Below are 17,357 nucleotides of genomic sequence, written 5' to 3' on the forward strand. Positions count from 1 at the left end.
ACAAAGACAGAAAAAGACCTTTACAACAACGTTTGGATCCAGAAAGATGGTGGCTAGTGACCTGACACAGTCTGCTGAGCAGCTGGGCCAGTAGAACACATAAACAATTTAATCCAGCACCTCTTTTACTGAAAATGAATAACAAAACCTTAATAAATCAACAATTACTTATTGCTGTATTTGGGATAATAAATTCTTTAGTTTATCAGTAGCTTGTGGCTTCCATAGCATGTTCTTTGAACAGTTTGCCTTTCAGTTACATCCCCTTTCTCTCCTGAACAATAAATTAGCATTCATTTTTCTTTTAAAGGAAAAGAGGGGAAAAAGAGGATATATTACAATTTTTTCAAAGCAAAAAGAAAAATGCAACATATTTTTGACATATATCTTAAAATAATATGAGGATAACTTTCTCCGCGTGTTAGATGCCTATGCATAAATAATAAAGGACGTTATGTTATTTACAGTGTTACACAATAAACGAAGAGAGTCTCATTTAACACATAATCCATAAAGACAGTAAATGATGAAAACATCCAAGTATGTACAAGATGTATTTACAATAGAATAGAGAATTACAAATGATGATAATTGGCCATGTTCTTTGTCTGCCCTTCTCTGCAGCATTTCATAGGTGCTTTTTTGTTTCTTACTAGAAGTAAGTCCCAGCTGATCGTAAGTAGCCACACTGCAGGGCCAAGAAGTGTTCAACAGGCTGAGAAGTGTGTCCTTTGAGGGGACACAAGTTTGCTATCCTGGATGCTCAGGAAACTGCTTGCAATGTGTGTGAGAGAAGCAGGGAGATGCAGTGTTGTTGTTTTGGAGGACTAGAAAGAGAAGGAGCTTTCCTGTTTCCCTGATAAAGGCAGTGATTGATCTCTTAAACCTGGGGGTGTTGGGGTGGCTCAAGTGAGGAATGGAATAGCTGGGCCAAGAGTAGGGAGTATGTTTTTGTCTGTTACATGAGAACCTCTGTGGAGCTGTGATGATTTACACCAGCTGAACAGGCAGGCTGTACCAGGTTGTGCACAACATATTCCAGCTATACATCCCTGAAGGAAGCCTTTTATCCTGGAATAATTCCTGCATATAAACACATACACAGGGAAAACTCACAGCTCAAGTTACATGACATGGACAGAAACCAGGACAATCTGAACAACTCTGCCACTACTGGAATATTTCCCCCCTCTTCAAAGTATGTTTCTCCTTGCCATGACTTTCAGCCAAAAGTTGGCAAGGGTTACACAGTGATGGCCCAAGGGTGTTGGGACTGCCTAGCTCAGAGGTCCGGGTAATGAAGCGAATATCCCCAACAGGGGAGCTAGCCTTTCCCGTAGGCACTTGCTGGCTCTGCTCCGTGCTGCTGCAGTCTCCAGCCCCTTGGCCAGCAGGAGCTGGCTGCAGCCTGCCAGCAGAACCTGTGGCCCTATAGACTTGCTAACTTCAGGGTGTGGACTTGACTGACGCGGAGGACCCTCACAGTGTGCTAAAAGCAAGTCCAGAGGTGAGGGGCCGCGTCCTACTCCCACTTCTGTGAGTGCCAAGCCAGGGCAACTCCCATAACTCACTGTTGCATGAATTGTGCTGTAAGGCTGGGTTCTCCCCAAAGACCTAAGGGCTTAGACAGCCATATCCCCAATTGTATTTTCTTGTTCTTAGGTCCATGTGAAGCCCCCATCCTAATTTCATGCTTACCCTATAACACACCACTATGTGTACCAGGGGGAGGAGGAGCAGGAACTACACACCACTCTGACTTTGAGGCACTGCAACAGAAGAGGTGTGACATTTTCCCCTAAACCCACACTGAATAAATCTCACATGTATAGCTCCCAAGCATGCAATTGCTCCTTTGTTTTATACTGGCCCTCTATAATAACAATGTTAGAAGTCAAATAATTTACTCTACTTCAAGGCAAGTTCCCTTTCCATCCTGATTAATCTGTCTAGGCTATCACAGACACTTCAATGAGAGCTGGCCTTGTGTGTGATCTATACTGGAGGAGATTACAGAAGACCTGTGTTATAATCTCTATTCTGCCACTAAGATGGGTGATTTTGGGGCAAATCTCTTGTTCCTCTGTCATCCTTTTCCTGTCTTGTCTGTCCTGTAAGATCTTTGCAGTATCAGAGACCTTACTGAAAGGACAGATTTTCAAGTGCCTCTGGAAACTCAACAGTGCACATCCTTTGGAAACTGGTGGTCTGCATCAGGAAAGCCCACCTGGCCCTCTGTACTACTGAGTTGCAGAGTTAGTGGGGAGGTGGATGTTCTGCTGCATGGGACTGCAGATAAATAGGCATGACTAAAGGGATGAAAATGAGTGTATGGTATCTAGAATTTGTAGAGAGCTTTTGTTTTGGTCTGCAAAGGCAAAGTGTGTTCAAGTACATGCCAGCTAGGGAAAAAAATGGCAAAGGGGACGTAAGTCCAGATAGTATGTATTTGCCAAACTTTGCCATCTCCCATAGACTTCTCAAATAAGCAGTGCTATTTCAGCCACCACATAGCCCAAAGCTGTGCTAGTTTCCTAGCCTTTTGCTTCTACCACCAACATCCTAGTGTACAACTTTGTCATCATCTTCTTCCTATACTAAGGGTTTTTGTTCTTTTTCTGCTGAATCTGGTGGTCAGGTAGACTCATCCACGTTCTTACTAATGTGATGTGGTTATTTATACAGTGAGCAACTCACTGATTTTCCTGATGATCAATCAATCAGCTTCATTTACTAGACTTTGCTTTCAGGTCTCAAATCCATAGGATACCTTATTCAGCAAAACTCTTAAGCGCATGCTTAACTTTATGCATGTGCTGGATGCGTCAATGGGAGTCTAGCACATGCTGAAGATAACTTTTGCTGGGATTAGCATAAGCATATGCTTGAACAATTTACTGAGTCGGGACTTTAGTTCCTCGGGTTCACATCTCACAAAATTTCATTGACTTATTTCTCTTCATTTAATGGGACCAGGATGTGGCCCAAAGGATGAATTGTAGTTTGGCTGAAATTCTTTTTCTCTTGACATGGCTCTTATTTAGAGTCCAGTAATACCTGTAGAACATATGTTCTCATTTTCAAAATCCCCGGAGTCTAGGAAAAACATTTGTTTTCCACATCAATCCTGAGTCTATGCTGTGCCAACTGAACACACAACAAAAATCAAAAGAAGAGAAGAGGCAGAGTGACCCTGACTAAACTGATAGGAATTCAGTGCAAAAGAGGCCATTTGCTTCTGTCTGAATGGATGCAACTGCTCTAGCACTGACAGCATCCTTGTTCATTAGTAGTCAAAGACTTCAAGGCCATCCCTGGCTATATAAACACTGATATCAAATAGCCACGCACACTATGGCTGTAACCCACATGGTGTGCTTGCCTTCATAAATGGGCTTTGCATCCGCCTTGCCTCTCTCACCCCAAATAATGGAGTGGATAAAGGCGAGTAGAAATGAACTCCATACTTCTGCTATGTCCTTCCTACTTGCTTATACTTCTTAACCATTCAGCAAATCAGTTCTTCCCTGAAAGTCATTTCAGTGTCCAAGAGCAACCCTTACTCCAACAGCAACTCTAACAAGGTATTGCTGGAAGCTTGTCAGGGTTCTTTCTGAGGAGAAGAAAGGGGAGAACGTTGAGGGATAAATCATCTATTAGAAATCAACATTAAAAAATAGAGGTGAAAACTGATTGCACTTTTATTAGTGGCATTTGTTTTCCAGCTAGATCTCTTCCTTGCTTGGTTACAGATATCTGCTATTATATTTGCCCCATTAACTTAAACTAATATAAATCTTTTTTTTTCTTTTTTTTTTCTTTTTTTTTTTCTTTTTTTTAATAGAGTGTTGGGTTCAAAGCCTCAGCTAATCTAAACCCATTTTCTAAGGATAACTAGAACAATTAATATCTGGAAAAGAATGAAATGGCAGCTCCTAGTGATTACAAGCTGACCTCTGATTAATAATATATTTGGTTTAAAATCACAGTATTACTTTCTTTCTATAAGTAACATTACTTAATGCAGGTTGGCTTTTTTTGTTTGTTTTTTTTGTTTGTTTCATTTTTTTTGTTATCCTGTTGTAATTAATAGTAGCATGCTGTTAGATCTACTATTATCCCAGTGCTCAAAGAAGCAAACCTTTTGGCTGGCAGAGAGCAGACAAAACTCATTTCATATACAGAAAGCAAATAAAACTTCTTATAGAAGAAAATTTTTTTGTTGCTTTTTTCAGCTTTTTTTTTTTTTTCTCTTTTTTTTCTGTGTGTGTGTGTGTTTGTGTTTCTGGTGGGGTGGGTAGCGTGGGAGTGCCATTACAGGGCTTTTTGATCTGGGGATTCTACAGCAAGCGACCAGAGGGACTTTTGCAATTCTTGCAAATCATACATCCAGTCATTATAATGCAGTGCACAAAAAAGCCAGAACAACTGAGGGCTAGTAGGTTTTGCAAAATACTATGGGACAGCAATCATTGTAACTGTACAAAACTTGCTCTCAACGTAACATAACATAAAGGCACCATTGATATCTTTCCCCATTTTTGAAATACTGTAAAAAATTGCTACATATGGCACATAACACATTTGTACATACGTATATTTAATTTATAAAAGTTTTTTTTTTCCTCTCCTGTTTTCTATCAGCGGAATTGCTAAAATAAAATAAATTGTTTAATTTAAAGGTGGAATACTTCATTATATAAAATAAAGTTTTACATGTGAATCTATGTGTTTTATGTTTTATACAGCAATAGGGTCTTGGTTAGCTATCACACTGGACAACCTTGCTTGCAACTCTTCCGGTGTGGAGAAGCGATTTGCCGGGTTAGTCCTGCTGTCAGCCAGCCGGTAGGCAGCGGCTGGCTCCAGACTGGTTGCCACGGGGTTTGGTATGCTCAGGAACGGTGTATCCTCACCTATTCTTTCGTCTTCGGTTTCGGTCTCAGAGCTGCTGCTCTCAGAGCTCGTGTCGGAGTCCACTTCCACCCTGCTGGAAATGTGGCCATTGGGCTTTGTTCTTTTGACCCTCCGGCTGTTGGTGAGTTTCTTTGGAGGCTCTTGTGCTGGTTCATACTCCTGCGTGGTCTCGTACTCCTCATCCTCCACTATCCGCAGAGGACTTGGCGGCAGGCTGTTGCTCTCGTGGGCAGGATTGTGGTGGAAAGAGTTGAACTGCTGAAGGTGGTGGTCGTACTTCTCACGTAGCCGTGGCGGGGTCACCAGAAGCAGTGGTCGCTCCTCTTCTATGAAGGGACTCACCGCCACTGAAGGGACGGAGACAGTCAAGCTGGAAGCCGGGGGTGACATTTTGGAGGGGGGGGACTTGGGAGAAGTCGGAGTGTGGAAATCGACAGGTGACATGCGAGCTGGTGTGGTCATAGCTGAGACATACCTGAAGAAAAGAGATGGGGAAAGGTTGCGAGCACAGGAGTGGTAGTGACGTGAACACAGCTGCTCACGTGGGCTGGGAGGGAAAAGGCAGGGATCCCTTAAGATCCCCAGCATCCTCACACAGGGCTACCACGGAAACTTTCCTGTTGCTATTAATCCTATAAAACCACTGACTTCTGGGACTCTGGGCAAAAACATTTGAGAGCAGGAGGAGCATGGCAAAGCCCTCAGGTCTGTTTGCCTCAGAAGAGCCATGGAGATGCTGTAAATTATTTGCCAGAATAACTTCCTGGAATGCATCCAGCAATGGGATTCAGTGACTGGGGGACTGCCAGAAACAAAATGTATTCGCAAGTATTTTCTCAAAAGGAAGACGGCTGCTCCACTTCTGGCAGGATTTGACCAGAACCTGGAGTGCATGCAAACAGATAGGAGGAGAGAAAGGAAGGTAACCGAGGGACAGTCTTCTTGGGGCTTCACCCTCTTCTGGAAACCAGACTGTCTCAGACTAAGGAGGAAAGCAAAGTTTGGACAAAGTCTAGAGCCACATTCTGCTAATTTTAGTCACTGGGGGTAGTCAGAGGAGGATTTGCAGCACCGTCCCAGCAGCTTTGTGCTGCTTCATTCCTCAGGTGCTAGTTACCCTTGCTGGTAAGTCTATCTGCAAAGAAACATGGAGCGTTTTTTGTCCTCATGTGGGAAGAAATGCTCACAGAGAGGACCTAGTGTTCTGGCCTAGTGTTCATGATTGCTCTGCAAAATTTGCCCCTATTCCTTCATAAGGTTCTGTGGGAAGGGTAGTTGGTCAAAAGTGATTTCTGAAAATGAAGCTCAGGTGCCAGTACAGAGCCTGTCCCAAAGGAATAAGACAGAAAATGTGAGACTCTCAGCTGGTTTGAATCAGAGGAGCTCCATGAGATGCTATGAGGTCATGCAGATTCATGCCAGGTGAGAATCTGCCTGAAACCTCTTGATCAAAGGCACAGTGCCCAGCATGACATTTTGCATAGTTTGGCTTTGCTTTTGTTCTTATCCTAAGTTCACCTGCCTGAACTTCATCTGTGTCCAAATTTAAAATCTTTCTGAGTTCCATCTCTTATGCAGGCCCATTGAGTCAAGTTATATGGCTATGACTGATGAAGTTATTTAGGTTTTCATTAGTGATTTATTTATCTGAGTCTGAAATTACTAAAATAAATTTGAATCCAACTTTCTTATCCAATCTATGACTCAGTTGCACATATTAGACTTGATTAAAACAGAGTTATTGGATAAAAGAGAAACTGGGACAGATCCTGAACTGATGTGTATTAGAGTAAATTGGTTTCAGTAGAGGCACATTGATTTACATCAACTGAAGAACAGGAGAAAGAAAAACAAAACTGGAGTTATGCATGAGAATTAATCAAGTTGGCTGCTAGTGAGAGCAGAGGGCAATTAATAGGCCTGTGCACTGGATGAATGAAGCCATTCTTTATTTTTCCTTCCATGAGTGAGCTTTTCATCCCCTTCACATTTTTACATAGGCATTGTCTGAAAAACTGAAGCCTTTCTACTTCCCCAGCTGGTACACTGTTGGACATACATCTTGACACACTGGATTTTAGCTAAACTGGTTCAGTTAACGCATTAAGTTAGTTAAATGTATTCAGCGTACTGTGCACACTTCCATCAGTGTCAAGTTACTCATACTGGGGTGTTGTGCATTCACACATTTCTAGTGTATTCCCCCACACCATAATGGGGCAGTGCTAACAAGCTGCCGTCCACGAGCTGAGGCACAGGAGCCGAACATATGCAGCTCTAGCCCATCCCAGAAATAAGGTTAAAGGGCAATAGATTTATCCAGCTTCACAGCCAACAAGAGGTAAACCATGCTGGCTCAGTGAAAGGGGATCAGAGTGTATCCACAGCCAGCCAACAAGCATTAACTAGTTACATGCTGCCTACTTCATCATATAGTCCAGCCTTTCGTGCAGAGGTGGTGTTTTTTGATCTTCTCTCCTGTAAGATGTCTAAGGACTTTCTAAAATATAGGTGCTTGGGTCCTCTGCTCTTGTAAATGGGTGTCAGGCCATAGGGTCCAACAAAGGGATGGGGTAATGCAAAAGAACTCCACGTAATGTCTGTTCTATTTCATTTCAAAATTGTGAATGAGCTGAGGAACTGGAGGGTGGAGGGAGCACAGCCTTGATCTACCAATTCACAGCACAGCAACATTTGATGGCTTCAGGAAGTAATTTGTCAGCTCATACATTCCTTTAAGTTTCAGAGTAATTTTTAGTCGCAAATAACTCTCATTTTCCCCCTTATATACACACACATACACATAATCCATCACAGAAATAATCTGCCATGTATTTCCTGCTTGCTAAAAACAGATGAGGCCTAATTTAATGCCCAGGGAACTATCTTCTGCATTCCAAATTCACGGTCGTTTCAGGCACAGGCTAGGCCATCAATGCCTAATGAATGATCACAGAAATACTGCTGCTTTTCACCTTTTTCATCTTCAAGAAACACAATAATTGACGAAATGTATTCTTTCTTCTCATCGAAACAGAAAGGCACATGCTCCTTTCCCCCCGCTAAAACTTAAACAGCTCACATCAGATCATGTTCCGGGTGTCCCAGGCAATGCGGGAAGACAGCACAAATGATCTTTGCTTCTCACATGCAGATGCCCAAATATACTAAGTTGTAGTACTCGCCGTTGGCAGGCCTGTGGCTGTGTGTCCTGTATGGTTCCCAGGCAGGAGACAATGCGGTATTTACTGCTATAGGTCCTGATCCAGCAAAGCACTTAAGGACACACTGAGCTCTACCCGCATGAGTAATCCTGCTGATTTCAATGGGGCTACTTGCATGATTAAAAGTTAATCTTGTTGAAGTGCTCTGCTGGACTGGGGCCATGGCTGTTTATGTTATGTGAGCCACATATCCTGAAATTAAATTCCATGGTAAATTACAGAAAACTTTGTTATAAGGAGCAAGCCAGTTCACTATCCTTAGTGGTCCTACAGGCCTTATTCAGAGAGCCCTCAGCCGTGATGCCTTATGCTGCTGCTAAGCAGTTGCTCTTTGTGTAGTAGAGGGAGTACCACAGAAACAGCTTTTGCTGTACTTGCACATTCATTTTTCTGGAAACCACAACTTGTCTCCTACACAACTCGGTCTCCTTGGGGATTGCCTGGCTGCATTTTTGACATCATGGACAGCCCATGAGATCAAATCCCTTGTGATTTCACAATGCTCAGAGAATTGGTCCAGTAACCCTTTGTTTTCCTTTTCTTCTGCCTCTGATTGTTGGGAGCAAAGCTCTCTTTAAAGGTCTTGTTTCTTCTCAGTCTTTCTTTTGCTACGCTGGGGCCATCCCATGCTCTTGAGATAAAATCCTAGCCTAAAGCTGAGAAGACTTTTCAGTAAAAATTTTCTTGCAACTGATGCACTTCAAGGCAGACTGTAGATATTGATGAACCAGCCTTTTCAGAGAAAAAAATTACTTTGTTGGAAATATCCTGGCCAGCTTTATTTCTAACTACTCGTGATTTAATAATGACCTGGGTTCTTCTGGCTTGCACTTTGTGTTCCTTGCTTTTATTTAATAAAATGTCAAGGGGAATTTTCAAAGGAGATAACAGGTTTAGGAGCTGGAATCCCCCAGAAAGTAGGTAGTGGCAGAATTCCTATACTGCTTAGGAGTCCTTAGTGCCCTCCTCCTATGGATCAATACATCGCTTTCTCCAAACCTTTTGCGTCTCACAAAATCCCTCAGTTTTCTCACTAGCTTCTTCAAAGAAACTGATAATTAGGCAAAGATCCATTTTACTTTACCATGGAAATTTCTGACAAAGTACTTCAGTGGAGCTTATCCAAATGTGAACTGCTGGCTATTAGGAATAAATCCAGCAGAGGCAAGAAGGTAAGAAATGCTTTTGGTAGACTTTAAACTACTACCAAGCCCTCCACTTTTATGAATGGGGAGATGTATGCCTCACATGAACAGCTGCACTGTTGCATTTCCTCCTGTGCTCCCAAGCTTTGAAACCATCTGGGAACACCAGGCCTTGCCAGCTGAAAGCAATGAGGTGGTGTGCCCTACCTTTCACTGTGAGGAGAGTCTCGGTAGGAGTCAGGGGTCTCTCTTGCATGCCGGAGGAAGCTGTTGCCTTCCCGTGGCCCACCAATGCCATTGAGGCGGCCCCGGGGCCCCGCTGGGCTGGTGTGCCTGCTGTTCTCCATGGAGGAGCTGACGAGCACGGAGTGGCTTTCAGAGAGGATGCTTTCAGTGTGGCCATTACTCCAGCTGGAGAGCAGCAACCAGGAAAGGAGAAGAAGGGAGGGGAACATGAGAGGGTGCTTTGGCAGCAAATGCAGACGAGCAGAAGTTTAGCCAGGGTTAAAGGAAGGGCTCTGTTGCTGCTTGGGATGTGCAGCGTAACCTTGGGGTTGGTAACTGGGGCTTCAGTGTTTGTGAATTTTATGAATCACAGAATCATAGAATGCTTTGGGATGCAAGGGACCTTTAAAGGTCATCTAGTCCAATCCCCCTGCAATTGGCAGGGACATCTTCAACTACATCAGGTTGCTCAGAGCCCCATCCAACCTGTCCTTGAATGTTTCCAAGGATGGGGCATCTCCCACCTCTCTGGGCAACCCGTTCCTGTGTTTCCCCACCTTCATCATGAAAAATTTTTTCCTTGTGTTTAGTCTAAATCTACCCTCCTTTAGTTTAAAACCATTACCCCTTGTCCTGTCACAGTAGGCCTTGCTAAAAACACTATCCCCATCTTTCTTGTAGGCCCCCTTTAAGTATTGAAAGGCCGCAATAAGGTCTCCCCGCAGCCTTCTCTCCTCCAGGCTGAACAACCCGAGCTCTTTCAGCCTTTCCTCATAGCAAAGGTGTTCCATCCCTCTGATCATTTTTGTGGCCCTCCTCTGGACCCGCTCCAACAGGTCCATGTCCTTCCTGTGCTGAGGACCCCAGAGCTGGACGCAGCACTCCAGGTGGGGTCTCACCAGCGCAGAGCAGAGGGGCAGAATCACCTCCCTCGACCTGCTGGCCACGCTTCTTTTGATGCAGCCCAGGATACGGCTGGCTTTCTGGGCTGCGAGAGCACATTGCCATATGCATCACATCCACATGCATCAATCCACATGCATCAAGATGATTTTGCATGTGTGGATAAAAGGAGAGGGAAAGAGGGCTTTCCAGTCACCAGGACTGTCACTGATTTAGCAATTTGCATATACTAAAATTCACTGTAACAGCATTGGAATGCCATTCAGTCAATAAAGCTCTTTTTGTAAATTCCTGGAAAGATAATTAGTTAGGTGACATGACGTCAAATATTGTTAGTCTTAAAATGAAAACACTGTGAAGGGAGCATAGATTTTTCTGGGTTTGTTTTTTTACACATCTTTTCAGTTTTGCAAAAGCAACAGATCAGCTATTACAGATGCTGTTTGCCTTCCCCCTCCAGTACCTGTGGCTGGGTGTCTGGGTGACTGTCACGGAGTGATGTGTTGTTGAGGTGTAGTGGCTTGTAGAAAATGAGGTCTCTGTTTCTCGCTCGATGACATGCTCGCTGGAGATTACGTTTTTTGAAACGTACTGCTGAAAAAAAGCAGACAAACCTCAGGTTTACAAACTGTAATTCACAGCACATTTGCAGACATAATTTTCAATCCCCCCACCCTCCCCCCCAAGTCACAGTTTTTTACACGTGCCAAAGCACAAACTTTGTCCCTTAAATATAGGCAGAAACGACACTGACACACTTGAGCACATGCATGTATACCTCTGCATACATAGCCCATCTAAACTCAAAGTAGGAGGAAACAAATGAGGAAATTAGCAAAGGTCTGCATCCCAATCAGGCTATAACTCATAGACAGGAGGAAAAAATTCTTCACTGAGAGGGTGGTCAGTCACTGGAACGGGCTTCCCCCAGGACCAAGCCTGTCAGAGTTCAAGGAACATCTAGAGGACGCTCTTAGTCATATGGCTTAGTTTTAGGTAGTCCTGCGAGAAGCAGGGAGTCGGACTTGATGATCCTTATGGGTTCCTTCCAACTTGAGATATTCTATGATTCTATATGTATTTAACAAGGGAATGAGAAGCCCTCATGGATACAGACCTGGAAAGGTAACCCGCCCTTTACTACCAGATGATACATCAAAAATACTATTCTCTGATGGAGAAGACAAGAGTAGTTAGCAGTAGCAATTGTTCACTTCAGGATAAGAATCTGGGCAGGAAATGGCTATTTTCAGTGCTCGTGGATGCAGCACCAGGGCAGACCTACTTATCAAGGGATGATCTGCAGAATGGGCCAAAGCATCCTGAGATGGGGCTGGAGGTGTGCAGTGCCCAACCTCCCGCACAGCTTTCATCTGGAGCCTCCCCCCCGCCCAGTGCTGTTGCTGGTAGGACTCTCTGTTCTCCTCAGTGGCGACTTCTGGTTTCCCCTCTCTTAATAATCTGACCGTGGATTTAAGTCTTTTGAGAGAAAATATTGGAAGCTGAGCTCTTCTGAAAAGGTGTCTTGGCCTTAACCAAGGTCATTGGGAGTGCTGCCATTGACTTAGCAGAGCCAGGGCTCAACCCTGCCATGAGCTGTCATGAATATGTACAGTGATGGCGGAGCAGGAGAGCAGGGATGGCTCGAAGAGGCAGGAAGCCAACGATCCCTCTGGGCACCAGGCTTCCTGGGAATGGGAGGAGAGGAGGAAGCGCCTACAGGCAACGCAAGCCCTGGCCTCTAAGGCGAAGGGGCTTGGCCAAGGGGTTAGTTGAAGAGCAACTCTCTGCTGCACTCTGACAAATGGCTGGGGGATGCTGGTGGAGTATCTGCCCCAGCCCTGTCTCCCCAGCCACTGCTACTGTTCAGGTGAGATCTTCATTCAGACTTTTACCCCTGAGTTCATAAATGTCACATTCCTGATCCAAGGGGGCTGTCCCTACTCACCAATCATCAGGCCAGGGACAGTAGGAAGAGCAAGACATGTGTGTTTGAAGAAATTAATCCCTACAGCACCTAGCCCTGCTGTAGAGCCGTTAGTATTTTTTTCTGAGGTGTTTTTCTTGCTTTTGGTGTCCTAGATCCACAGGCACAGCTGCAGCACTGCGGAATGCCCCAGTAAACTGGCTGCCTGCAGAAACATATCTCATTTTACTGCATATTTTTTGCAAAGTCCCTAATTGTTTCTGAGTGGAGAAAGCCAAGAGAATTCATTCACCAGCCTGCAGCAGGTAGAAGTTTAAAAGCTGCAGGGCGAGCTTTGCTGTGGCACTGGCAGCTTAGGCTGAAACACGGGCAGTAAAACCTACATTCACCAGCTGGACGTTATCCGGTGGCGGGTTGGGGTGGTGCGGCCCGTTGGCCATGTTCATCACATTGTTCCTTTCCGAGCGCAGGCTCTGCCGAAGGCGGTCGTGCAACTTTTTCCTCTGCTTCCTATGCACAAAACACGGAAATGATTTTAATAGACAAAGGGAAAGCAGCTGTACCTTTCAGCATGTTGATGATGATGATAATAATATAACATCACTTTTTTTGCCAGCACTTTCCCCACCACTGCACGATCTCAGATTAACTCTGAAGACCACAGGTCTAATTGCAGCTGGAGCTGTGGGGACCTGCAGAGGGGGAAGGATGTGTGGGAACCCTTCCAGGAGTCAGCAGGCCACAGAGGGATGGGAAAAAGTGCGAGGAAAAGGGAAGCCATTTCTAAGCCATGCTCCGTCTCAGGAGGAGCTCTTTTCTGCACTCAGAAAGGAGGGGGGAGGGATCCACCTTGACACCCTCAACATGGCCACAGCCAGGTTTCTGACAGCCCACTGGGTTATTTTTCTCCATTCACCACACGGAGCGGAGGGGGCCTCACCTCAGGGCTTGCTTGGTGGCCATTGGAAAACAGGGCATGTGCCACAATCTTTGTGATGTGGCAGCTACACAGTTTTTTGTGGGATTCATCCCCTACCTCAACAGTGCACTCCAAATACATAAATGTGTTAAAGAAGTGACGGGTGCAGAGGAAGCTCCAGAAATCCAAAGTGAGTGAGTGTGTGAGGTATGCCTGAGCTTGCAGCCATCCTGGCAGCTCTGGAAGGTTTTGTTACAGCAACATCACATTAACTCTGGAACCTAATGATTACCAGCAGGATGCCAGGGCTGCTAATGCATTCAGTAGAACCATCCATCAACCACACGTACTAATGGCATGGTGTCTGGCTGACTTGGATGCTTCTACTGTGCCCCATCCTTAGCTGCTCCTTCCCCAGTTGCTAATTCTTCCAGCTCTCCTCAAAAGAACTTTTCAGGAGACCATTACAAGCTGTCAGTAACAAAACTTGCATCGTAGTAAAACCTGGTGCTGTGAAGGCCACGCAGAACGCACTAAATAGAACACGAAAATAAATAACCGGGGAAAGAGCTATTCTATTTCAGACTTAATTTATTCATATTCCCCAGTTTTGTCTGATTATACTGGAGAACTTCCACCATCCTGCCACAGAATCCAGGGAAATGAAGGGAGGATGCAGGCTCCAATGCACTGCAGAGCGCATATGACCTTGGCTGTGGCAAGAGCTAAAATACACACAATTCCCTAAGCCGTACGCAGAAGTGCAGACAGTTTTGGCAGGGCAGGACAGTGTAAGATATAACCATTTTCAATCCTGTTTTGGACTCAAGGGGATTATTCCAAGCTTTCCAAAAAGAAGCAAGGAGGGAAAATAATAAATATGTTGAAGCTTGATAGCCAGGGAAGCTTAAAGACAAAGAAAACATGACTTGACACACTGCATTTTACATGTTTTCTCTGTGTGTATGTGGCTGGATAGTGGAAGATGTTTAATTTATGTCACTCCACATGAATGGTATAAGCAGACACGGCTGCCTTGGAAATGCTCCTGTTTCAGCAGGACACAGTTCCTGATCCATGTGGGCTTTGCGTTTGGAGGATAATCAGGCATCATCTTAGGACACACAGCTGATTAAGGCGGATGGAGAGTACAGTGCCAGCAGATATCTGAGCAGCTACCCTACCTGCCTGGGCTGAGAAGCAGCACAGACAAGGGTCTAACTTGATTTCACAGCACCCCTTCATGAGACCTTGGAGACCTTGGGAGCTGAGGACAACCCGAGCCCCCTGACATGGTAGAGAAAGTGGGTTCTAGAGGGAGTTTGAGTTCATCATCTATGGGTCTGAGATCCTGGCACATATTGCCTGGGAATCTGTCCCTATGAAACCGCATTACTTTCCACCGTCAGTGATCAATGTATTTGTATTGTGCATGCTCCCATGTCTGCCATTTGTCCTCTAGTAAAAGGACATTAACTAAAAAAAGAAATTACTCCAGGAAACTGAGAAGAAAGAATAATGGGAAAGCTAATGTGTACTCCACTTATTCTGAGAAGCCTTTCCCTTAATGTAAATGACTTGCAAATAAAGCACCTCTGAATTAAGACTCAGTGTCAGAAGATACAGCCTTAGCATTTGACCAGTAGTATCTCTTGCAAGGAGACCAATAAAATCTAAGCCATTACATTTTATTTAGGGTGTTCTCCTAACACCATTCCAGGGTTTCCCCCAGTTTCTGTTTTTTCCCCTATTAGCAGGAAAGAGCATGCGGGTAACATTTCACAGATAGCAGTCTGGCATCACTGCTGCATTTGGAGGGCCATGAACTGGCAGATCACTTTCACTCTCATCAGCTGTGTTTGAAAACATTTCACATTTGGCTGGCAGTAATTACTGATATCTGGGGCAAACTGTGACAAAGCATCCAGACCCCTGACGGATTCTGGGGCTCTTTATATAGAAAACGGTACTTCAGGACCCTGACTAAATGTTTGTTGAAATTCATGGGGATGTCTTGGCTGATTTCAATGAACTTTGGACCAGGAAAGATATCATTTAGCTGCCCTAGCTTGCCAGTTGTAATTTCTAAAAGCAGTAATTGACCTGATTCTTTATTACTGTTCCAGTCATTCCCCACTGACCACTGGCACAAGGTTGTGGGTGGGAGCAGCGTGTGCATGTGGCTGGACTCTCACTGAGGGGGGCAAATGATTCCCCTCTTCCCCCCCTTTTAACACATCCATTATTGGTGGGGCTTACAAGGAAAACCAACAACCCAACTGCCAATCAAGCCTTACAACAGTAAATCAGGTTTATACAAATGTGGAAGATTTATGATAAGGGTTTTCTGTGTTTTGGTGGGGAGATTTATAAGAGCAGCCAGAAGTTCTGGCAGCCCAAATCCTGCTGATGTTCAGTGTAATTTATGGTCCAGAGCATCTCATGCATGTTTGAGAGTCACTCCCAGTAATTTACAGACTCACAGAATGCATTTAAGTGTCTACTTTTGCATTGGGAGCACTTTTGTGTTCAGTTCTTTGGCCTTTGGTGTTTAGTAACTTTTAGCACTGTTAATCTTGCCTCAAGTACAAATAAACTAGACTGATATGTAAAATTTACTGCTGGAGAGCAACATGATTCCAGTGTTGGGGTTTGTTCCTTTCCAGCTGGGGAAACCAGCTGGAATGGGTGACAGACGAAGAATTGCAAATCAGTGAAATTCGCTCAAGTTACGTTTGAAGGGTGAGAAACCTTCCAGATACCTGTCTTATTTTTGCACTGCTGAGGGACACGGAGACGTGCGCCCCTCTGGCTTGGACCAGAGCACCCTGGCCACAGGTTTGTCTCTTCAGGTCAGCTCTGGAGAAACCCAGATAAAGTCTTATGCTCAGAGGAGTAGAAGCTACAGGGAAGGCCCTGACCAACAACCACAGATTAAAAAAAAGAAGAGAAAAGTTTACTTGGTTTTGCAGTAGGCCACCACACACATGATGCCAACTACTAGAAGAGCAATGCAAATGCCAGTTATGGTCAGCATCCGTTTCTGATACAGTTCCTCAGCTTCTAGAAAGGGACAAAAACAGAGAAGGTCACAACATGGAGGATCGCTAGGCAAGGAGCACACAGTCAACAGCTGGCATGCTACAAACCACTGCACAGATTCACACAGCCACACCAAAACACACTTCAGGCAGACTCATTACTGACTGCAAGGAGAACAGGACTACACCATAAGCTCTTAACACAGTACTGGGGACGAGTGGTCATCCGTACATTTACAGTCAAAAGTAATTTTTTTTTTGTTCAACAAGAATAATATCTAAGAAACAACTTCACAATTGAGAAACACTCAGCATTTGCTGGAAATAAAAATGCAATGCACTAAGGTAATAACATGAATTTGCAAATGCTTTGGAAGTTTTACTCTGCAAAGACAGCTGGAATGAAGGCAAATTTTATGGGCCTTAAGAGAAATTTATTTTCTTATTATCTTTTTTGGATTGTTTTCATATCCAATATCCCTCTGCCCCTATGTCAATTTATATCTCAGTTGTCTTTACAGGAAAGATTTCAAAATATCCTTCTATATTTGAGACAAGAGCTTGGCTTGTAATTATATGACCAATGAAAATTAAGGCAGGTTTTGAGCTCTGGTCATAAAATTCAGACCCTTTCTCCAGTGCTCCTCCAAAAACACAGCACTATCAACAACCAGCAGTGCCTTGTATCAGAGAAATGCTGGATTTCTATTTGTGTGTCTTTTGTCCAACAAAGGAACTGCTTTATCTAGAGTGGCAGCTTTCTCAGTGATGACAACTTGTTACCGATCTCGTTCACCAGAGATATTTCACTATTATAAAGACATTAGTAGCACTGGTAGTGTTTGGGTTGGAGCTACCCATGCATTCCAGCCTTGCTCATGCTTGGCAAAGAGCATCGCTGCGTGCTGTGCTGGGGAAACATTATGTAAGGAGCGCTGAAACAGAGGCGCATTCTCTGTTGATGCTTTACGGATGTGGATTTGCATTCCCGCTTTTAGGACAAAAATGGGTGTCTAGCTTTTCTCAAGTCTTATTTTTGATTAAGCAGACAGTCCA

General features: G+C 44.3%; 1 protein-coding gene across 7 annotated transcripts in view; it reads right to left on the reverse strand.

Annotated features, from left to right (window-relative positions):
* Positions 1–153: 153 nt before the first annotated feature.
* The window catches only part of NRG1 (neuregulin 1), a 486,241-nt gene continuing 469,037 nt past the window's right edge, over positions 154–17,357 (reverse strand). For all 7 annotated transcript variants that reach the window (XM_087741975.1, XM_087741976.1, XM_087741974.1 and 4 more), the window contains 5 exons: positions 16,221–16,323; positions 12,725–12,851; positions 10,878–11,008; positions 9,494–9,697; positions 154–5,392 (listed from right to left, as the gene is read on the reverse strand). In XM_087741975.1, the coding sequence (XP_087598101.1) occupies positions 4,741–5,392; positions 9,494–9,697; positions 10,878–11,008; positions 12,725–12,851; positions 16,221–16,323 (1,217 nt within the window). In that variant the 3' untranslated portion in view covers positions 154–4,740. The remainder of the gene's footprint in view (positions 5,393–9,493; positions 9,698–10,877; positions 11,009–12,724; positions 12,852–16,220; positions 16,324–17,357) is intronic.

Source organism: Nipponia nippon, unplaced genomic scaffold (assembly GCF_047370975.1).
Source record: "Nipponia nippon isolate SJK-2023a ecotype South Korea unplaced genomic scaffold, ASM4737097v1 scaffold_8, whole genome shotgun sequence".
Classification (NCBI taxonomy): domain Eukaryota; kingdom Metazoa; phylum Chordata; class Aves; order Pelecaniformes; family Threskiornithidae; genus Nipponia; species Nipponia nippon.